Source organism: Leptinotarsa decemlineata, unplaced genomic scaffold (genome assembly GCF_025532065.1).
Source record: "Leptinotarsa decemlineata unplaced genomic scaffold, Ldec_3_MD MMD2_tig00078422_RagTag_RagTag, whole genome shotgun sequence".
Lineage (NCBI taxonomy): Eukaryota > Metazoa > Arthropoda > Insecta > Coleoptera > Chrysomelidae > Leptinotarsa > Leptinotarsa decemlineata.
In genome coordinates, this window is record NW_027412747.1 from 5,907,594 (window position 1) to 5,931,956 (window position 24,363).

Consider the following 24,363-nt stretch of genomic DNA (forward strand, 5'->3'; position numbering starts at 1 on the left):
TGCCAAGGATGACATTTCTGGGCGAAACGTCTTTACAAAGGGGGCAATGTAACGAATCTGAAGCCGCCCCTGACCGATATGCCGGCTGACTCAGTGAACAAACACATGACATCACCGCAAAAGAATGCAGTCGGGAATCGCCGGTAAAATTCTATGACCGAACCGACTACAGATTTCCAGAAAAAACCGTTATTCAAATAGTGGAAATAAATTGAGCTTTATTTGCTAAGCGTTTTAATAAATACATTAGTTTGTGATTAGTGAAATATTGTTGGAAATACATTTGTTCAAGACAAGGTTAATTTATTAATTTGTTACAATACTGAAAGTAAGTAAGTTAACAAACCCTTTTTCTTCACGGAATACAGAATCAGCCATAGAATCACCCCCTTAAATATTTCAAAGTTTTAGGAACACCCTGTGGAACTATCATAAGTAATAATAGTCGTACCAAACCCTACCAGTTTATACCCTCAAATATTTTTCTAAATTTGGGTGATTTATCAGTTTGCTTTTTATTTGGCGTGTCTACTCGCGCAAATAGGAAATAACAACTAGAATATAACCCTTTGAAGTTCATTTTTGTAAGTTATGATTTTTTTTAACCAAAACGTATCCAAATCGACAGACTTGGATCCTAAGAGTAGATAATTTCAGCAGATGTTCTTTTAGATGGGTTGCCAACAAACTTCATATCTAAAGTTGCATATAAAAACAGATTTATGACTACAACCCAAGAACAGAGGGCCGCAGAATATTTTTACATGCGCAGATTGAAAAAACAAATCATTGACAGTAAACCGAATTCTGAATTCCTTGGTTTGAATATCCATGATGAATTTAGTGAATACATCACAATACATAATAAGAAGTTTATCATCTGGATGCTGTACAGTACGAGTAGTAATGCTTGAACTTAAATTTTCTACAGGAAAAAGTACTACTATGTCTTATCGAGTCTCAACTCAAGTATAGTATTACATTCTAGGGTTTTTGCAACAAACGGCAAATGAAATAATTTTTTATACTACAGAAGAGTCCAAGGAGGTGGATATGTAAAGTTGAATACGATGACCATTGTAAATCTTTTTTTTTTTATCAATCGTCATATTTTAACTTTTTTCAATTCATTCATTTCAGAAACTGTTTTATTGACCTACTTCATAACCCTCGACAAACAAACGACGTGATACTAATATTTCAATGAAAACTTTGACAAAAAATTATATAATGTTTGGGAGCAAAAAAATTATAATCCCTCATCAAGCAGTATCAGGAATTTGTTCCAAGTTTGAAAAATCAGTGAAAAAAGTTACTTTCGAATAAAGCCTTAATTAATTTCACTGTGGCAAGTTTTGAGTTGAGGTTTAAATTAGCTTAGAGATTTAGACTTTGTATAAAGTTTAATTTGACAAGTATTAAACATAGTTATACATTTATACTTTATTTTAGAATTATTCATTATATCGGGTATATTTATTTATGTTTGTGTTTTTTCCGCAGTAAAAAAACCCTGGGCCGACAAGAGGTAAAATTACATTTAGTCTATTAGGTAGTAGCGTGTATTGAACAAATTTCAAACAGCATCAAGAGAATACATACATTTTTTGTGAAGCCTGTTTGGAAGATCTTAAATTAGTTCCAGTAACTGTCACACAAAAAGTTCAGCTAATGAAGCATAGAATCCTTAGAATACGGTTATGGATATTTTAACCGCTCATAACATCTTCGAAATAAATGCGACCAACACCAATGATAAAGTCAGTTATGATACGAAAAAATTAAAGAAATTACTCGTGGATGAGGCCATGTTGGAAAACATGACAATATTTCCAGACCAGTAGAAGTTTCCCCAAAAAGCAGTGAAGATGTACCGAGCATATTAAGAAACAAATATAAAATGTGTTTATCTGGTGTCAAAGTTACCTCTCATCTAACAGCAAAGCAACGTAACCATTTGAAAGATCTAAAGAAACAACTGAAAATTAGAGTAGCCAACTGAGAAGAAGATCTCAATATAAAGTACATGACCGGAACTCCAAGAGTGGTGCAAAAAAATTAATTGAGGGTAACTCTACATTTAAAAAAATAGAAATTTATTGTCAGAATGTCCATAGCATTAGAACTGAGCTCAACAGCTCAATGATCTCGAAATAAGCTCAGTAATTATTGACCATAACATAATAGCTCTCACAGAAAATTGTTTAAATAGCGTCATTAGATCCTCAGGATCTAGAAGAACAAAATGTGGAAAAAAACGTTTGACAGAAACTAATGACAGCATCAAATATACTACATGAGTTGAAAAGTCTCGGGCCTACCACATAGATGGCGCTAGTCTGATTGTATTCATCGCTTCTCGACTTAGTACTAACCTTCAAAAGAAAGCTGTGAAACTTCATGATATTCTGCTCATAAGTTTCGTAAGTTATTGTGCTAAGAGTGGCACTACTTTTGTTATTTTCGAAACAATGGGCCAAAAACAATTTCGTGTTTTAATTTCACACTGCTTCTTGATGGGAAAAAATTCCGTTCAAGCGAAGCAATGGCTTGAAAAGTGTTATAAGGACTCCGCTTCATCAGAAACAAACCTTTATCGTTGGTTTGCTGACTTCAAACGTGGTCGTAGAGCGCCGATGATGCAGAACGCAGTGGACGTCCAAATGAGGCAGAAAACTTTAAAAAAATCCACAAAACCGTTTTGAATGATCGAAAAGTGAAGTTGCGCGAGTTAGCTGGAATTGTAAAGATATCAAAAGAACGTGCTGCCTTTATATTGCATGAACATTTGACTATGAGAAAGCTCTGTTCAAAGTGGGTGTCGCACATGACAGAAGTTTTTAATTTAAGAAGACCAATTCCACCTATGCATGCCACCTTTTAGAGGACAATCACGATTTCAACATTAACTATGACATACTCCAAATAAAGGACATACATTGACGTTATTGGAGTCTCTGGAAATCAATAAGGGCAAACATTCAAATTAACTATTGAACAATAAATAAGAGATTAACCATTCACCACTGTTAAAACTTTTTTCATAATGCCAAGAATTATTCACACTCAAATTTTACCTGCTGTCCAAGGATTGACATTGTAAATTGTTTAAATTATTTTTATTGGATAACTTACCATAGACTGGTTTGATGATGAATTGGATGTATCAGCAGTAAACATTAACAATAATGCTGTGCGCAAAACAATAATTGACAACTTTGCTTTCCATATTTTTTTTCAATCAAATAAAGTTTATAATTGCTATGGTGTTGTTTGATCTAATATTCACAAATGAACGGAATGAATGCTTTGTAGATAGAAAAATTATGGCTTGATGGATTCCACGTACTGTGGAGATTTAACTTATAAAAACGAATAAATTGCATATGCATTTACCCAACAGTTCCCAAAACTTTATATATCTAACACAAATTATCATCAAATGCCAACCTTTGATTACCAGAAAACAACAGAAATGAATTAACAGAACAGAAAACAATTAATTTGAAAATTATGTTGAATAAATTATATCACTGTGAAACCAAATAAAGGGCAGGGACCAGATCAGATGAAATACCAGTTTAACTGTGAAAAATTTGTAGATTCAAACTGGCTGCAATTCTGTTTTTATTTTTTTTCCTTAATTTTGGTGATTTCCCTAGAGTATGGAAATCAAAATATATTGCACCAACCTTCAGGTCTGAGAATGAAGCAAACATTAAATTTTACCGACCTACCAGCATTTTGAGTGCAATTCCCAAACTATTGGAACAAATTATATGTGAGAGTTCAAAATGTCCCGTAAAACAGGTGACAGTTGAATGCCATAATGAATATCAAGTGGACGTAATATACACTGGCTTTTCCAATGTGTGACATTGAGGACAGTTGGCTTCTTTGGTAGTTTGTTAAATTGGATTTCAAAGTTACTTTTGAAACAAAATACATTTCATAAAAGTCAAAAGATTATATGTCTCTATGTTGAGCCTGAGATACCCCAAGTATTCCACTTGGGGTCATATTTGTTATTTTTTTATGGTGATATTTAAAGTAAAATCAATCATTTGTAAATTTTAATGTTTGCAGATGATCTCAAAGTTTAGAAAAATTGAATCTCGAAAAAGATTGTGATGAACTCTAAAACATTACCTACATCTTTCATAGACTGGTGTACTGACAACTACATCGATGTCAGTTAGATTAAATGCAAGAATATTTCTTTCTCGCAACCACTCAATTAAATCAAAGCTGAATATAGTGGAATTTGCAAATTTTCTACATAATCTAGAAACTATGGTAGACAATAAAATGGATTTCCACGTCTATACAATGTGTCCGTAAAGTATGGAACAAATTCATTTTTAGCTAAACAGGTCATTTTAAGAAATAATCCTGAAACACGTCGATTTTTGATGTTAATTTACCGTATTTTAAAATAATAATCTAATATACAGGGTGAATTACGTTCGAGTAATGACGTCACCGTCATTTTTTTTAAATGGAACACCCCCATTTTGTCTCAATTTTCGGATTACTCTAGCTGAGCTGATTCCAAAAATGTATCGCATGTTGATTCCAACTGGTACAGGGTGGACAACAATACAGTAGTTGTGTGTGTGCTAATAAAGTAACGTGTAACATTCTTTATTAGGTAAATTAACAATATTATCAAAAATACTTATTGTCTAGCGGCAATTGGTTTAAATGTAACACCCCGTAGTATGCTACATGTTTAGAGCAATACAAATGAGCTGTTTCCAAACATGTTTGGTACTTGTGGTCTAGCAGACAGAATATGAAAGAAATTATTTCTTATCTGTACAACTAAACTCAACTTTATTACACTACTATACAGTCATTACAACACAAAAACTCCAACTAAACTTCAGACTAAATGCTCAAATGTCTATGTCCTTATTATATAGATCAATGGGCTCATTCAGGCTAATTTAGATTTTCATTGAAAATTATATATTATAAAAGTAAATCATCTCCCAAGTATCCCACAAAATTTTCCGGTTTATATCTCAATTAACAACTGAGCAAGAGCAATTGAAAATGTGAGATCGCCCGCGGTACATCGTGGCGTCACACCAGGCAAACGAGCTTCGAGCGGTGGCAACCGGGCCTGTAGTTGGAGATTATGAATCGCTGTTATCGTCAATTCAATTTAATTTTCTTCAAAGTAATGTATATATCAATTCTGGGTAACTGGCATTTTTGAGACAAAAGTTCTATAATAAATAAAGAGTACCTTGGGATTCCAAGACATAATTTCGGATTTTTCTCCATGACGTAAATAGATCTCCGTTCAATATTGTTTTTCGAATTCCAGTTTTCAAATAATATTCCAGACAAAGTAGAATCTGATGATGTATCAACCGAAGGCATGTCTGATGTACTCAAACTCTCACTGTCCTCGGGGGAACTTAGTAGTAATTTTTTCCAATACTTTCTGTATTTTCTATTTCTTTAGAACGATTTCTTTTTCGGTGTTATATAATATTTACGGTCTGTTTAGCTTTTGATCTTCGAAAACCCTGTTTATTAACTTGAATTCCAACATCAAAGGTATTTTCCTGTGTACATGCTTCATCAGACATGATTTGATTTTTAGCGATATCTTCGTTATAAGTATTCAACAAATATTTTTTAACAAACGGTGGAGCTTTAGATGTATGGGCCAACGGTCTATCAATGTGGCAATCAAATATATGCGGAATTACGCCTGGTTTCAATATAATTTTTCCCACTTTCATAGTTTTGATATACATGTAATTTTCCAAGTCTGTTTCAAACTAAAATTCAAAGTTGTGCTCTGAGTAAACTATAATTTTTTTATTAATCATTATCATTCATACTTACATTAAAATGATCTTCGCAACAAAAATGCGTCCCATGGCGCGCTGCCATAACTTTCGTAACAGTGAATTAAAAATTTTGTCTGGTGCAGTTACGGAATAATTCTTGCATTTAGGAACGATGAAATACCCGTAACGTTATTTTTTATCATTATTCATATTAACGCAGTTGACACACTGCAGTAAACAACACACAACTTGCTTTCTATAGCTTTAGCACACGTATTTCGCTTATCCGCTAGCACTCCCTTGTCGCCGAGTCGACTGATGTGACGTCAAGCTTGACCACGCCCCGTTTCGGTGAACGCCACATTCGACAATTAATTAGAGGGGGAAGATAAAAAGTGAAAAATTAAATTTTTTGCAGATGTAGTAGTCTAAGAGCCAGTGAGCGGCTACCTGCATGTAGGTATTTGACCAGACTCAGGTTTTTGTACATTGAGGCCCCAATACCTACCGTACATGATATGAGACCTCACTAAGCCCAAAGTGGTGGACGCGGTGAGTGCGCAGGTAGGACAGGTATCAATTTTTTAGTAATTCTAAATGCATTTGACGACGTTTGCCGTTTTGATATTTTGAAATATATTATTATTGTGAACGGAAAATAATAATGGCTGAACATTACCTCGCGTTCAACATTGTGGCAGACATATTTGAAAATGTTAAAAATAAATATTTTTGAAAGTAATTGACGAGATCTGCCATTGATACATTTCACTTATTATAGTTTCAAAAACTCACATTAATTAGGGCAGAAGTTTTTAGTGCGTACAAGCATCAGCAAATAACAAAATCTGAGATACTACCCGGCCAGATGTCTATGTATTACGATAACTGTTTTGCATCAAAATAATGTATTTATGATTTACTTGATCACTCCAAAGGTACTCATTCTAGCCTATAACATTTTTTCTGATATTTTCTACCTGTTATTTGAATAATATAATATTTATACCAGAGAGGGCTCTATTATAATCCCAAATCTAATGGTTTCCGTCAGATGTTTTCAGTATATTTGACAACCTTCATATAGATGTCTCGTGTTGCGTGAATTTAAAAAAATTGATAGTGTTGCTTTATTTTATTCATTGGATTATTAATTGTTGAATATTTTTGACATTATGTCGAGTGAAATAGATAAAGTGTTTTTTGTGACACATCAAAAACTGAAAAATTAATAATATTTTCGGGAGAGACTATGGTAAAATGTCGATGCCGGCTATCATAGTAGTTGTTATAATACGTTTACAGCTTTAGAAAAACATTTTTTTTGACAGATGCCAACAAAAAAGTTTCATTACAAAGTACGTCGTCGTCTGCGACTGAACAACCATCAACATCAGTTAATAGTTCAATAATTGATGATGCAATAGTACAGGATTCCGTTTTGAATGACGTGAACGTTACTGAGATAGATGAAGTTGTAGAAAAAAATATTAGCGTCGCAGTAGATCAGCCGTTCGAGGAAAGACAATTGGAAGATTCCACAGAACCATTAACTGTTCAGAATCCTGAAACTGTGGCTTTAGCAAACCTGAATTTGTGCTTTTTATGATAAAAGAAAAAAACAATATAAGTCTAAGAATGAGCCGTTACGTACTTCAAAAAAAAATCAATTTCAAATAAATATCTTATCAAAGTTGGAACCAGATTCCAATAAAATTCACAATAAAACTTTGATAAAAATACAAAGTGTTGCCTCTGATGAAGTATACCTACTATCATGATTTTTGTCGACAAAAATTTAGAAATCACAAACGGTCACTGGTGAAAAGTCCTTTCCGTACTTCATGGCATATTTCTCGAGAGATACATGAAACCGTTTATAGAAAAATTTGTAATTTAATTGAGGAGAATGTCATAAAACGGGGACTTTGTTATTTTCTGTCATATTTGCATAAAGAGTATCCCGATATGTTTAAAGAATTCAGTGAAGGCTCCGATAAAGCATCAATATTTGCCGCGCATTATTTACAAGAAAAAATTCACAAGAAATTTAATGATTACATTCAAAGATACCTTGCAAGCAGCTGCTGCTATTTTCAGAGAGGAAATTTTGGGAATAACCGAAACAAAATACCTGATTATTTAACTAGTCAACGACTAATTGAAGGTGAATGTTCAACACCACCAATGATTTTGGAGTTTTTTTCGCCAATATTCCTGGTAAGTTGATAAAAATCAATTCTTTATCGAATATGTTCAAATCTATTTATAAATTATCAATATTTCACAATTTACGTTTATATTTCACAGAATCTGACTCAATTGATGATGAAGATGATTTACACAACGATGAACATTACCCGAATGATGATGAATGAAGAATAATGAATACTTATAAATATGTATGTTACCTTAATATACCTTGATATTTATCGTCTTTTTTTATTGTCAAAATTTTTGAATATTGTATAAACTATATAAAAAATATTAATTTCAATAAATGCAGTGATTAAGTGAATCATAAATACATTATTTCGATGTAAAACAGTTATCGTAATACATAGACATCTGGCCGGGTAGTATCTCAGATTTTGTTATTTTCTGATGCTTGAACGCACTGAATACTTCTGCCCTAATTAATATAAGTTTTTAAAACTATAATAAGTAAAATGTATCAATGGCAAATCTCGTCAATTACTTTGAAAAAATATTTTTTTTAACATTTTCAAATATGTCTGCCACAATGTTGAACGCGAGGTAATGTTCAGCCATTATTATTTTCCGTTCACAATAATGATATATTTCAAAATATCAAAACGGCAAACGTCGTCAAATGCATTTAGAATTACTAAAAAATTGATACCTGTCCTACCTGCGCACTCACCGCGTCCACCACTTTGGGCTTAGTGAGGTGTCATATCATGTACGGTAGGTATTGGGGCCTCAATGTACAAAAACCTAAGTCTGGTCAAATACATGCAGCTAGCCGCTCACTGGCTCTTAGACTATAGGTACTATTTGAAACATGAACTCTCAAATTATGAAATAAAAAAAATTGTTAAATGAGCCCATTCGCACTACACTTTCCGAACCTGACTAGACTCCGCTACGTCATGGTAAGGCTTATATAACTCGATGGAAGTCTTTCTCGAACAGACGCAGCGTTCCAGAATTTTCAAAAGACATACAAGCGAGGCTGAGCCGTTGTCTATAGATTTATAGTCAGTCAACCTTATGGAGTTATCATTGGAGGACGATGGAAACGAAAAGTAGATGGCGCCAATACCGTGGTCTCCAAAAAAGAGAAAAAAGATTGAGATGGAAAGTGTCATAGTAAAAAGTTGTAAATGATTACCAATACCGTGGTCTCCAAAAAAGAGATAAAAGATTGAGATGGAAAGTGGCGTAGTGAGTTGTAAATGATTATTTTTATGTTTCTGACAGGCTCTGTCTTCGTGTCCTGCTCAGCCAGCAATTTGCGTTGCAATTTATAGGCATATAAGAGGTTGTTATTAGTAGTGAATTTTTGTGAGTCTGATATGGTTTTATTATTTTCTTCGTAATCAGTTTGTGTTATTTGTGCTTTTAGTAGTTATTAGTTTGTGTTATTTGTATTTTTATAAGACAATAATTGTGAGTGAGTTGTGACAGAACATCGAAAAAAGGTAAAAATATATTCAATAATTATATATAAAATGTCATGTTATTAGATCCCTTCAAATGTAAAATGAAATTAAATGGCCATTGTTTTCCAAATAATCTTGGGACATATAACATTTCACCTTCTGGTGCATCCTCTCCACATACCTAATGTGAAAAATTATGCATTAAAATTTGCCATTTTAATTTCTTTGGTCTTTGGCTACTACCCTTGTAAAACAAGTGACCTAATTTTCAAGTTGGTGTTAGTAATTTTGCAAAAAATATTTTTTTTTATTTCAGAATATGTGATGAATGTGCACTAACTGGTAAAATTTTTATAAATAATGAGATTATGTTCATCAGCAAATTTACCTAATTGAGTTAGCCTTTTGTTTCTTTTACAATTTTATCTTCATTTCCAGATGTCTGGCAATAAATGTACCAACAACAAATGTGGACTCTCAACTAGAAATGACCATAGTTTGAGTTTTTTCCGTTTTCCAGTCAAAAATCCCACAAGATGTAAACAATGGATAATCCATTCAGGTAAGAAACCTCAACAGTTCCCAAAATATATCAATTTAAAAATATGTTGATGTAAAGTGACTTCCAATGGATTTATTATTCTGCAAGAGTCCTACTCTTGTATCAATATTACAAAAAAATTCAACAACTATCTTCATGTGAAAGTTTTGCAAACGAATAATGATATATGGTTCTTTTTGTCGCCCTTATCTAATTGGACCACCAAAACAGACCCGTATGGAAAGCTGTTTTTGACAGTTTGGAAGTTTGACAGAGTATCATGAACATTACCTACTAGTTGTTGGCAGTTTGTCAGATAGGTTTGTATTCAATGAAGCGAAATACCTGTAATCCCTAATTTTCTCAACAGTATTTCATGTAAGGCACAGTTTTGGTTAGATCGTAAAGCTTTAGGGTAATTTGATTGCCTTGCTCAAGTTCTTCAACCACGCCTGTCACCATCACCACCAGCGCTTTGCCGAATTTTGAAAAATAATAATTATCAGTTGATGATTGTCAATGACTGTTGCATCAATTTTTTTTATAAAGGTTTCCTGATATGTATGGAAACAGTCGATTATCTCTTAAAGTAAGATATCTAGCCAAAAATATTAAAATACAGAAGTTTTAGGTTGTTTCCAAATCTACCACACTAAATAAAAATTTGGTTAACAGAATAAGTCAAAAAGTCTTGAAAAAATAAAGTTGCTTTTTCTTCAATAGAACATCTTATGTATTATTCCATATTCTCATTCTAATTGAAATTCTGAACAAAATTGATATAGCACATCATTTCCTAAATTCAACCGTTTTCGAGATATCGGATTTTGAAAATAACTTTTTACTACTCTAAAATTTATTAAAGAAAAAACACGAAATGATGGATATTTATTATGAAAGTCACACAAGGTGGAGTATGTGGACACAGTTCACAGTTTTCAGACCCTGAAAACCCGCCAGATACCAGAACAAAAGTTGTCCGCCATAATGGAGCCGCCATTTTGTTTTATTTTTTCTAACAAAAATTTCATAATGCATTTTAATCGGAATTATCCACACTTACCAAATTTCAAATCAATTGGATTATTAAAAGTGTATCAAATTTAACTTGCAAGATTTGATTACAGACAGATACTGATATAGGTGAAACTAAATAAAATCTTGTGAAAATAAAAACTTTAACAAGTTGTTTTATCGAGTTACCAATTAGTATTTTTTCTTTTTCAGGCAACATCACATTGCCTGGTCTGAGCTAAAAATCACTAAGTAACAAATTTTTGTGCAGCAGACATTTCAACCCACGATTTCTTCAACACAAACGGTTGCCAGGATCATTGGATTGGAGGAGTCTTCAAATTCAAGTAAAGCATCAGAAACATCAAATGCACCTGCAGATACAATAGATGATTTTTCCGCAACAGTGGAATCCTGCGCAGTAATATAACTTGCAGGTTACTTAGTAAAAAAATGTTTAGATCGATGTAAATGTCGTGAATGTAGAGTTATTTTACAAAACGAAGAAGATTTGGCAGATGATGATGAGCTATTGAATTTTTACAAAAATTACAATATTCAAAACTCAAGTGGTTTGAAAACGCCCTCAAATTTTATGAGGCAATTCACATACAAGAATGATGTGTTATAACCAGTATATCAAAAATACTGTGCCAAAAACATAATCAGCAATATTAGAGACAAAGCAAATAAACAACTTTTTAAGTATCTTCCTGAATGGTTTGTGGCACAAGAAAAATGTAAAAAACACTGAAAATATATTATTGATCTGTTGTTACGCACACAAGTTTTCAAATACTGTAAAGATATTTCAAGTAGATTAAAAACAAGGGCAGGGGCAAAAAATGACAAACTTAGTATTTTAACATAATTAGTTATAGTAATCAAATACCAACTAAAATAATCATTGCTACTCAATCCACTGTATGATATAAATGAAATTTTTCTTTATTCATGGGTCTTAATACTTATTTTTTGCTTGTTAAGAGTGTGCACTACAGATTTTGTGATTAATGTTTCTGTGTTTTCCATCTGCGTGCCTCTAAAGTTAAAACTGTTTGTATAAGTGTGACTGGTTTTATATATGTAAATATCTAATTTTTGATACACTTACAATTTTTTTCTTTATTCTTATATATTTTTTAGTTTGAGAATACTCTTTACAATATTGTGACCTACCTAAACAAAAAACTGTTGTGTGACTATTGTAACACACTGTTTTCTGTAAAAATTTGTTGAAGGTGAATAAATATCTTATAAGAATTATATTATTATTATTTCGTTTTCATACAAATGAACAGAATACTATTTTCATATGGTTTCATTGATTTTGTCATTCCGCAATAATCTTTTAATTTTAATTGAGAATATTTCTTTTGGAGGGCATTCATATTGAAAATTAAACATTCGGGAACAGAAATCATAAAAAATTGGAAAAGTCTGAAAGTAAAGATTTATTTTCATTGAGATGACTGATTGAAAGGAGAAATATATTTTGATAGGCAAAAATATAATGGAGGTCTGTGTATAGTGAGATGTCATTCTGCATCATAAATATGTTGGGAATGCTTTCTGGTGAGTACATCTTTTGAACTGCGCGGTAGCAGACCGAGATTTTGGGGTTGGCAACAACCAAAAATGTCATTGAATTCCTATTTAATTCTATTTTTACAAAAGATACCCAATCTCCGACCTCTTTATTCCCCACATACCAATTTTGAATCGAATCTAATTATAATCACAAAACTCGTCCGCCATCTTGAATTGAGAATTGTCTAAAAATTCACAATCCCGGATCCCTAAAACCCCCACATATCAGTTTTCAATCGAATCGGATCAAAATCACTAGACTCATAGCCATCTTGGAGCCGCCATCTTGATTTTAGTAATCTTGACTATTAATTCATAATATCTGGCTCCAAAAACCCCCACAAATCAATGTTTAATAGACTCAGACCATAATCATATATCACGTCCATTTTATTTTCTTTTTCTGTAACAAAAATTTCAAAATGCATTGTCACGGAAATTATGAACATCTGCCAAATTTCAACAAGAAGTTGAACAAATTTCACTTTACAGGATGTTTATTCTATGATTTTCACTATAAGGGTTTTACAAAAACCGCGACACGTGTTTCGCTATACAATAGCTTCTTCAAGCATAAGTTATGCTTGAAGAAGCTATTGTGTAGCGAGACACGTGTCGCGGTTTTTGTAAAACCCTTATGGTGAAAATCATAGAATAAACTCTATTTATTAGTTTTTTGAATATGGATTTTCATCAAGTATCGGCCAGTTCTATTCAATTATTACAGGATGTGTACAGAACAAACAGACAAGAAAGTGAGTCTATAAAAACGTAATAAAAAATCATGGCCCAAAAAGCTCCTGTATACCAATTTCAAATGGAATCAGACCATAAATCACCTAGCTTATCCGCCATTTTGAATCTTGTAAAAATATCTAATCTTCGATTTTAAAATACCAATTTTCAATAGAATCGGAATTAAATTACAAAACTCTTCATCTATCATGAATGTTGATAAAAATCTTTTAATTTACCAAACTCAACCTCTATGTTTCTTCTATTGCATAAACATAAATGGTAATGCATTGTCAATCGAATAATATGTATCCCTGCCAAATTTCAAGATAACTGGATAAGTGGAATTGCCTCGAAACGATATACCTCAATATCTATACTTGGTTATTATTTTTCAGTAAATCTGATATTCCAAACAATCGAATGCAAACTATATCTCGACTTTAATGCAAGGTCAACAGTATTTCATTCATAATTTTATTTTGCTCTTTCATCAATGAAAGTTTTGCTTTCCTTCCGATGAAGGCGCCACATTACAGGACAAAATTTCAGAATTTCTAGTGAAAAAATATAGATGGCTCTGGCAGCCTCCAATCCAATGCTTCTTTACATTGTGGTTGACCGACTATAAATCTTTAGACAATTGCTGAGCGCAACTTTGAGCAAGTCGTAAGAATTTATGGCTCTATACTTCTGGTATATTTAACTAATTTAATTTTTTAGAATACATTAAATACATTGTATTCACTCGAATAAAATTCAGAGAACATATTATCATTGCTCTTGGTACAATATATTCATACAAATTGCCTTTCAAGTTATCTACGATATATTTCTGGGTAAATATTATTTATCGCGAATATCTAAAATCTTTCTAAAATTTTATATAGCCACAACTCCTCATACAGAACAACTTTTTTTCAGTGAAATTCTGACGTAACAAACAAAAAAGGAACATTTCCAGGATTTCATTTATTTATGCGTGTTCGTTTTATAACTCAATTTACACCCTCGAAAGCTTGGCAAAGTAAAAAAATAGTTTTTCTTATAACACCACTACTTTGCTAAAAATACAAACTTACTCTATACATTAAATATGACTAAACGAAAGTTTTGAATTCAGAAAGAAGTATGTCTCATAGAATTTTTGTTGAAAAGATCCAAATCAACAAATAACAAAAGAGTATGAATAAAAAAACATATTGAAAATCAGAGTAATATTTATAGTATACTAGAGATGGATCAAGCTACAAATATAAATAATTCATTAGATTATTTTGAAATAATATTACTTTTGTCATTACAGTTACCTGTCAAAATGACATCTATGAAACAGTTCTCAATTAGTGTTATGCTATACATTTTCCTGCTCAATTTAGAAATATATTGCATTTGGCCACCTGCTTATAAGGTCAACTTAACCGATGAGGAAACCTTCGAAATCTTTGACGCTTTGAAGAACAGCGACGTTCAGGATGTGTACGACGAAGAAGAACTGATCAAAAGAGAAGATTTGGAAAAGCTCGGCATCAAGTCTCACCCTGAGAAATATTTCCGAATCCATCACAGCCTTCGAAGGAAAAAAAAAGATATCAGTACAAAAGACAAGAGAATGAAGAAGAAAGTATTTGAAACATTCAATCCGGATAGCGAGTATTCACTACCGTGGAAGGGAGGATTCGTAAACGAAGAAGGAAGTTTTATCAAAGTGAGACAGTGTTCACTTCTGGCAATAAAACATAATTTGTAGAGTGAATTTAATATAATTGAAAGCAGGAAAAATTCATGGACGGAGCACTCAGAAAATATGCAAACCTCAGAAATTTGACTCCGTACATTTGTGTCTTTTTTTTCGATGCTTGTCCATTTATACGCTGCCATAGGCTATAATTGTGGCGCGTGATGTCCTGATTGGTCGGCGTCGTGTGTGCTTGGAGAGAAGCATTCTGGTTGGTTGGCGAGAAGTATGAGTGGTGTGATGGGTCTCGCTCAACTAGAAGCACACTGATTATTGTTCCGGGTAGGGCCGTAGCGAAAAGAAAAACCAGGGGGGGAGGGAATCCAAATTTTCCCAACCCCACCAGTAAAATTTCCCAACTTTCGAAAAAATGAAAGCCGAGGGATTAGTTACTACTATAATATATTAATTTTCCTACTTAGCTATCCAAAGATTGGCTGAATGCTCATGCCCGTTAGGGTATGCATAAACAAAAATGAATTATGGTAATTATAAAAATAATAATGGGAATTATTCTACTTTGGACCAAGGTCCTTGGTCTTCCACCATATCCACCATGTATAGGAATATTCAATACAAATGAAAGGAAACAACAGTCAAATAATATTGTACTTGTTGTTTTCAACTATTATTTTTTCTATCTTCACGACCCGAAATTTCCCAACTTTTCCAAGTCGAAAAAACAGCGAAAAGTTGGGAATATTGTAAAATTGTCACTTCAAAATTTGTGGACTGTTCAGGACTGTTCTCTTTCGGAAGAAATTGGATTTTTTTGACGTTTTCAAACAACTCAGAATTTCAAAGTATGGGATCTCCAAGTCGAAAAGGCAGGGGGGAAGGTTCCCTTGCAATCTGGTTGCAGTTTCTGAAGTTGAAATTGTGACCTGTATCAAGGTAGTGTTTGTATATGTCTGAGGTTGTTTGTTTGTTGCGAAGTAAGAGTTTGTTTTTGACCGACGTATTCTCACCTGCAACCTTATATATACCTTGGTTTTCTAGGTTGACTTTGTCTTTAGGGTTGCTTAAGTAATTTCTGATGGTTCTCGAAGGTTCATATGTTGTTTCTATGTTGTGTCGCTTTGTGTTACTTTGTGAATTGTATGATTTTTATATCCATTCTGCTGAAGAGTGTTTTGTATGTCTTACATTTCTTGTTCCTTCGTGTCTTCGTCTGTATTTAAGGGTGTTGGCTACCTTTTGTATTTGTTCCGCCGCGTTTAGGTGTCTGTTAAAACGTTTGGTTTCCTATAGATATGAAACGATCAAGTTCTCCATATCCACGAGGCCAAATGATGGAAATGTCGTTAACATATCTCGGTCATAATTTGGGTTTCTACGAGGGATTTTCATCAAGTACTCTAATTAGTCCTTCACATTTTGTCTTCTATTGAGGACCGCCTGCCCAGTACTGATGATGCCCAACAGGCTGAAACAGCTGTGTACCGGGTCTTGAATTGAAATCAAATTAAGAATGATCGGAACAGTACTCTGCATTAATCTTTCTTGATTTCATATTTCTAGAAACATGGAACGCCTGTCCGATATTGATGAAACCCAATAGTCTGAAACAGCTGTCTAACTTATATTGTTTTTTTTTATTTATATGTTCGAAATCAACTGATTTCAACATTAAAATTTCAATGAGAGCGAATGTATGATCTATATACAGTTTCACAATGAAATGAAAAAGCTAGATGAACTTTGCAACAACAAAGAAGAATTTCTGGAGGAGCATTCATTATTTGCATGATAACAGGTATCTTCTGGAAAGATATGACATCGAAGTGTCATATTTTTCAAAATTATGAAATTTGAATCATGTTTCTCTTGAATCACTAGAGCAAGATTCAAATAATCAAAAAATGGAAAAAAATTAAGTGAAGACAGTTCAAATTTTAAGAAAAGATATATAATTGGAATACAAGCTACTTTTTTCTGACATTTCGAAATTTCAAAAAAAAAACTTCATTTCTTCAAGGATTTTTGAAAAAATCTCAAGTTCGACAGATTTAGAGTAGCGCATGAGAGAAGGAAAGAGGCTGTTTTTTACTCACTTGAGCCCAAAATTTATGTGTTACACTGTAAATATATTATGCTATTCAACTAGTAAACTGCCTTATAAATATGTGGAAATTATAAACAAATATTAACTATCATTAAAATCAGGATGAAGATGTGATCTACTTCAATCAAGACGCTATCATCTCTGAGGAACATAAAGAAAAAAGGGACGATAAAGTGGAGAATAAAGACGAAAATTACGACTACTCTAAACTGAAACAAGAATATAAAGAAGAACTGAAAACCATTGTGAAATCGAACGAAACATTGAACTATACTGATACAAAAGAAGAGGAATCATTGAAAGAATCAGTTAGATCTCTTATAAAGAAGCCACTAAGAAATTGTACAGATGAAGAAAAGAAAGGAATAGGTAAATTAGTGTTCTTCTGATTTTTCAAAAGCTTTTACAAAGTTAAAAATGAGCTATTGATTCATAAACTTTGTTCATACGGTGTTGATGGGCTGGCATTGCAGTGGCTCGAGAGCTACATTACGTAAAGAACGCAAACTGTCAGGGTTAATCATTATTATTCTAACACCATCTTAGTTACATCGGGTGTTTCACAAGGATTACACTTGGGATCACTTATGATGCACTGTTTGGAACCTTTGGTGTAGTAATGAATATTACTGGAGTTTTTTCCCAACACCAAATCGTTATTTTTAACACCTCGACACGTGTTTCGATCACCAAGTGATAATCTTCCTCTTTGAAGATTTGTACTACCAAAAAAGACACTTAGCCAGAAATTTATTTGGTTTACCCCATGGTTGTTAGGGGTGGAAAACGCAACCCCTAAAATTTATTTCCAATGTAACTTTTTGTCTTATTATTTACCATTTAAAAATTTATTTCCGATAGCCTGTATCATTCTAAATAAAAAATGTCTCTTGGATTTTTGCCCAAAATAAACCAGTTCGCAGCAAAAAATTATTTTAGGAACAACTACAGAGATATATCGTCATAAATGCGAAAATACGAAACTAATCTATCTAGTAGGTCGCTATTAGCGATAGTGACAATTAAATTGGTATGACGCTGTCAGTTTGTGAATTTTCGAAATTGAATTAATACTAATTGTGTGTTGTTGTTCTGTTCTTAATTTGTTACTTTAATAATTCACTTGTTATTAAAATGGCATACACAAATGAGGAAATGACTGATATGCATTATGTTAACAAGCTTGTATGTAAAAAATGGTTTTAGTCATCTCCTGATGATGTACTTGTGATGCACTGTTTGGAACCTTTGGTATAGTAATGAATATTACTGGAGTTTTTTCCCAACACCAAACCAGTTATTTTAACACCTTGACACGTATTTTGATCCCCAAGTGATCATGTTCAATTGGAAGATCAAGCAGTTTGCATAATGAGGGTCATTAAATAAAAAAAATGGCGGAACTACATTTGTTTGAAGTCCTAAGATAACTTTCAAACTCACTTTTCACCCCTTATTACCCATTATAATTTCAAAAGAAACATAAAGGTAAGAAAACATTTTCTGATTTCAGGAATACTTGCTATCGAATGTCTTCTTTCAGACCTAAACAAGCCTAGGATGAAGAACCAGTTTCTTGAAAAACTTGTGAGAATTGTAGCCGTTTGGTTTGCGGTTTACTTAATCATAGCAATACCCTGCTGGTGTCAATATGGTGAGTTTAATTTTGATAGCAATAAATATTTGTAAGTTCCTAGCTGAAGTTTGCATTCACGTAGTTGAATGACATAGTTGCAATTAACAATAAATGAAAGTTATAAAAGAATGCCTAGCCCATGTAAGAAGAGAGCATATTCAGAAGTGAAAAGTTACCTTTATAATAATATAATATATATGGTTATTTTATTTTTGAAATAAATTTTCAATAAAATCAAATAATAATTAGGGTAAGTAAGGTAACTATGGAAAATTAAGAGAATAAGAAAAAGTAAAGTAAAACATCGTTCAAAATATTAATTGATCGATAAAGTTCATTGATGAATTTAAAAAAATATATTCAATTCGTTACACATACATGAAAGAATAATTTGAATAACCATTACATTCACTTCAAGGCACTTCTGAACTTGTTCCACGTCATTTTTAATAACCTAATTTTAAAATGACCTTAAGAAAAATCCTCACATCCTCAGCACAATCAATAAGAAGGTTAGGATATGTGTTGAAATTGGCCCGGTACTTGATGAAAATCCATAACGTATTCAAGTAACTTTATTGAATGTTTCGATCACCAAGTGATCATCTTCAAGAGGTACACTAAACCGGTTTAATATTCCTTCATATATCCTTTGGACAAAGTCGAGAATTCGGAAAAGTCTACAATTTACGAAATCAAATGTAATGTAATGCGGCATTTTATTGTTCAACAATTACAAAAAGAAACAAATACAATAATAATAATTACAAATAATAATTACAAATTAATAATAATACAAAATTAATAATAATATATAAATATTTCTTATCCCCTGCCATTGCCATTGTGATGGTTGAAGAAAAATATCATAAAGATCGGGGTCGGCCACCCGGTTTTTCGATATCGATACCTTTCCAACAGAGTAAGCGGTGAATTTAATTTATGATTGTTGAATTTTGGCGGCATCATGAAGGTTACGTTTCGTTCAGGCTTGACTAAACAAACGTATTCTGTTGATAAATTATAATACTGGGAACGCGAAAATGCAAGCTACGAGTTTACATTTCAGCTTAGTGGACAGAAAGTTCGGCCATATCTGAATAGGGCCTGAAAATTTATTTAAAATAAAAACTGACAAATGAGTTCGATAAAAAGAAGATAAACGTCTTGAGTAGGAAGGGTTATAGAAAAATTCGGGAATATTAAACAGAGATCAGACCAATCAGGGAACGGTACAAGGGAGGAGTGTTACGGACAGTTTTTTGTACTTGGGGAATACTAATTAGGCGGTTAATTGGAACAGGGGCTATCGGACAGTTGCGGAAGAGGGTCGCGAAAGTCAGCGGAAGAGGGTTGCGAAACGGGGTTTTGCGATAGAGGACTTGCAAAAAGAATCCTTGGCGAAAGAGAGTTGCGATCTGACAGTTGCGGGAAGTTGGTCGCGAAAGTGAATTGCGATAGAGAAGTTGCGAAAGTCAGTTGAAAAGTCAGTTGCGAAAAGATTCCTTCGCGATCGAGAGTTTATTGGGAGAGTTGCGACAATGGACTTTCCGAAAAGGGATTTTGCGATAGTGGAATTACGGTAAATTATGGTCAGTGAGTTAATTGTTGTTTCATTTGGTGACACTTAGAACGAATCAGTATTTCAAATGGATACTGTATCACAGAGGGAGACCAGAACCCAGTATAGTATTGTGAGTCAATTTGGATTTTTACTAACCCCCATATCGGTCTAGAGAGAGAGGATGTCATTTTAATTTTGTAATAATTGTCTTATTGTTGTTACGTCTTGGGGACAATATAAAAAGGGCAATAAATTACACTACACCCCTTTCATATGTGTAAATATCATAGCAATTAGTACACACGGATTTGAAACTAAAAAATAGTACGGCGGCCAGGCAATTTCAAATAATCATTTCAGAATTTCCGCAAAACTCGATTAGAGTAATTTAGGTTTTCGTGTAAGTTGGAATTCTACCTTATTAGAGAATATATAACATTTCACAACTTAATAAAGAGATAATTTTTGTTTGAGAATCATCTATTTTAGATGTCCTTTCTTGTTAAATTTTGATCTTACCTTTCGAACATTTTTGCTTATTGCTCATGTTACATTTTTACACAGTTATTTATTAAGGTCTATAAACATACCCGTTTTTTCTATCTATTTGTTTTGTAATATAAGCCTAATCTGAAGCTTCTTGTTGTTTTTAATGGCTCACTATTCGAGCAAGTCCCTCATCATTTCAGAGTAGTCGAAAGGCCTTTAGTTGAAAGTATTAGCTTCCTGCATCGTTCCAGAGTGGATCTAAGAAGGAAAACAATCTCAAAAAGGTACACGACGTAGTTAGGTTTCAAAAAGACCGGCCTTTGTGCGATCGGCACGAACCCTACAGCTTTTTCGGACCGCCTTGGTATTCAAAATTTGATGCAGAGAAATCTGCATCTGGTGACAGCCGCTGCCAAATTAATTTCAGAAAATAAATGAATCAGAAATGAGCATTTATTACACTGAAAACGGTCGATATATTCAATAATAGATAAAATCATATATACATACATATATTGGTTATATTACAGTAGGGACTGCGATGTAAAATATTATGGACTGGCAAAAAGATCTTTTAAAAATTAGATATGAGGAACACTTAGCACAACTAAAATATTGAAGACCAGAAAAGTCAGCAGTCATCCATCACGTTTTGTAATAAAACCATTCCATAGACTTTACTTCATTAAGATAAATTAGTTACCAACAACAGGCATCTAGATGTCTAATATGAGAGCTTAGAAATAAGTCAACATAACGATGGTGGACCAATACCTAATAGTTTACTATACAGCTTGTTGAAATGAGTATTTTTAATTATCAGATTCACTTAACTAGTAGATAAGGCAACATTGTAAAAATAATTTTAAGATAATTAAGACACAGGTGCCTAGCAGAGATATCTACGGTATAAATTAGAACAACATTGTATGTAGATTTAGTTTTATCTTTATCTTGAAGATGATCACTTGGTGATTGAAACATGTGTTGAAGTTTTGAAAATAACAATTTGGTGTTAAGATAAAACTCCAGTAATATTCATTACTACACCGAAGGTTCCAAACAGTGCATTACAAGTTACACTTTATTACACTTTATTGCTTTTTCATATGCTTTCATGCGATTAATAATTGCTTGTATCTATATATATTATAAATGTTATCATTTATAAATAAGTCTATCATTATTACGGCAATTTTGAATAATCTTAGAGGAAAAACGAAATGAAAGAAAATAAAAAAGTTATACAGCCAAAAATTTGTACTATATCATATGTCCATCAAGAAAACAGAATGTACTCTTGCTTGAGCTGTGAAATAAATTGGACAAAGATTCTTTGCATATATCTGACCATGATTATTGAATATTACACCTAATTCATTGAAAGCTTTTTTGTTTTGTAACGTTTTCAATGAGTTGAAAAAATGGTTGCTATACCGACACTTGTTTGTAGGATGTGGTGAATTACAGGTTTGGGCTGAGAATGTTCAGAAATTTGTTGACGATAAACTTTGAATAATTACAATTACAAGCCTTATTGAAATTTAATGGTGGCTTGTGGCTTTTTAAACAATAGAAAACATAAACAAAAAATAAAAGTCCTCATAAAAATGAAAATAAATTATATGTTGGTTTAAATTGGTAGTGTTACCAAAAAACTTGAGAACTCTCTTGCAAATTCGACACTGAACTTGACCATTTTCTGTTTTGTCGAAATGTTCCCAAACAATAGATTTCTTAGCTCCAGGGTGCATCAGTCAATATCAAAACAGTGCCTAATAATGACGGAATAAAGGTATCAACTACACAATAAGTAAGAGCAGAAAAAATAGTGGAATATATGAGTAATAACAGAAATTTCGTTGCAACGGTTTGAAATCCTCCAAACTGAAAAATTATTGCCACTGTTTCAATTTCAATGTTCTCTGTTTGTATTCTTAGTGCGACAAATTAAAACAATTCTGACTCATAAAATAGTCCAGTTCATTCCGAATTTCGGCATGTAGCCGATTTACGATACCCGCCTTCAAGCGAATAGAAATCTTAAAGCAAATTAATGTGGGCGTTCCACAAGGCACATGATCTCATGAGCATCGAGTGATTGCGTGCTTATTGCTCGCATTGTCGGATCTCGAAATAAAATCGGTGAGTGACAAGTGACATAGTATCCGAGTGATTTCATTCGAATGATATTTCAATTTTTGGGATCACTTGAGTACTCATCATTCGATTCTCAGAATCATTCGATTATGCCCAGCACTAGTACACATGGGATAATAGTTTTCAGTCTCATTTAAATTTCTATGGAAATACTATTCGATATAAAGGCTAACAATATCCCATTATCGAAATTATAATCATACCAACATGTATATGTACATTTCAGGCTGGTGCTGCTGTTGCTTCAGATGCAAGTTCTGTCAGCCTAGGGAAGAAATTGAAGAAGTGAAGAGATATTTCACAAATAACCCTCCAGGTATCTTTCACGATAAAGATAACAAAGTATTTGAGTACCAGCCAACTTTTTATGAGAAGTATGCCCACAAAAAACTTGAACAAGAGTTGAGAAACTTATAATGTGAAGTAATTGTTGCTCTGTGAGTTTATTAGGAGAATATTATACTGTTGAAATATTGAGTTTTGCTTACTTTCATCACTTGGAATGATCTTTCAAAATCGCCTTGCTTCAAGCACATGTGGATAAGAGATTCTGGTGAAGATAGCATATATTTCAAAAGGTATTTTTCACACTTTTCAGACCCTTTCACTGCTTCAATAAGTTCCATTCTCCACAATCCATCAGTTACCAGTTTGTTCAAGTACAATAATTTTGAAAATTCCTCTGAATCTTTGTCAAGTATGGTTTTCAGTTTGATTTCTTCGAGAATTTCTTTCAATAAAAAAATTAGAAGTCGTGTTTCTTTTCTTTCACAAATGAGACGTGACTCTTGCTCATAAAAAAGCAGAGCAAATATATTTTCGAGAAGTTCTATTTGTAAACTCGCATCCTGTATGTTCAGCATATTGGTTTTGGTGATATTTACTGTCTCAATGAGGTTCAGACCTGGAGTTTTTGTGAGACAGTTTAGAAGATGTCCTAGAATGCTGAATGCAATGAAATTTGTGGACTGTGTTTTGCTAGACAGGAGACTATCCTCTTGTTGTAGCCAAAGTAGTATTTCATTCCAGTTGAACTGTTTTATATCAAGAAAATGGGAAAATGTTTGAAAGGTTGAATTTTCTGTTAAGTAGGTAAAAACTTCATTTGTAGCTTCAGTAGAAGAATCTCTTTGGCAGAATTCAACAATACCAATAAAGTGGATCACCTAAAATAAAACACAATACAATTTTATTATATGAGTAAACACAAACATTGATTGATACAGTAAATACTAATAAGAATGATGGAAAAATTTCAAAATCAAAGTGTCCCTGCATGATATAAAGTGAGGAAAATTCGAAATTAAAATCAAAAATTAAAAAAAAAATCACATTCAGAGTCACACACAATCAATTTGAAAATGTAAAATATATAATGATATGCATCTGAAATAA

At 32.8% G+C, this 24,363-nt stretch overlaps 2 protein-coding genes and 1 long non-coding RNA gene across 4 annotated transcripts in view; 2 read left to right on the forward strand and 1 right to left on the reverse strand.

Moving 5' to 3' along the window:
- Positions 1 to 24,363, reverse strand: part of Sptz (zinc finger FYVE-type containing 26 spastizin) — a 72,265-nt gene that overhangs the window by 45,813 nt on the left and 2,089 nt on the right. The window contains exon 3 of one of the 2 annotated variants that reach the window (XM_023160898.2): positions 23,457 to 24,134. In XM_023160898.2, the coding sequence (XP_023016666.2) occupies positions 23,457 to 24,134 (678 nt within the window). Of the gene's footprint in view, positions 1 to 5,254; positions 6,213 to 23,456; positions 24,135 to 24,363 lie in introns of those variants that run through there. The other variant, XM_074186198.1, reaches the window with a different exon arrangement.
- On the forward strand, positions 8,723 to 12,189 carry LOC141487292 (uncharacterized). Its single transcript, XR_012468313.1, has 3 exons — positions 8,723 to 9,475; positions 9,875 to 9,998; positions 11,205 to 12,189. It is a non-coding gene; the product is annotated as an uncharacterized lncRNA (long non-coding RNA).
- On the forward strand, positions 14,448 to 23,445 carry LOC111505981 (uncharacterized). Its single transcript, XM_023160899.2, has 4 exons — positions 14,448 to 15,024; positions 17,221 to 17,488; positions 18,633 to 18,773; positions 23,195 to 23,445. Exons 1-4 carry the CDS (start codon positions 14,554 to 14,556, stop codon positions 23,383 to 23,385), a joined length of 1,071 nt encoding a protein of 356 aa, XP_023016667.2. The 5' UTR covers positions 14,448 to 14,553; the 3' UTR covers positions 23,386 to 23,445.

What these genes read in the sequence shown, in the direction of transcription:
- LOC111505981 (XM_023160899.2), top strand. Translation starts at nt 14,554, where the DNA reads ATGGATCAAGCTACAAATATAAATAATTCATTAGATTATTTTGAAATA. An exon ending in TGAAGAAAAGAAAGGAATAG is followed by an intron (nt 17,489 to 18,632) that starts GTAAATTAGTGT and finishes TTCTGATTTCAG; the next exon opens with GAATACTTGCTATCGAATGT. An exon ending in ACCCTGCTGGTGTCAATATG is followed by an intron (nt 18,774 to 23,194) that starts GTGAGTTTAATT and finishes TGTACATTTCAG; the next exon opens with GCTGGTGCTGCTGTTGCTTC.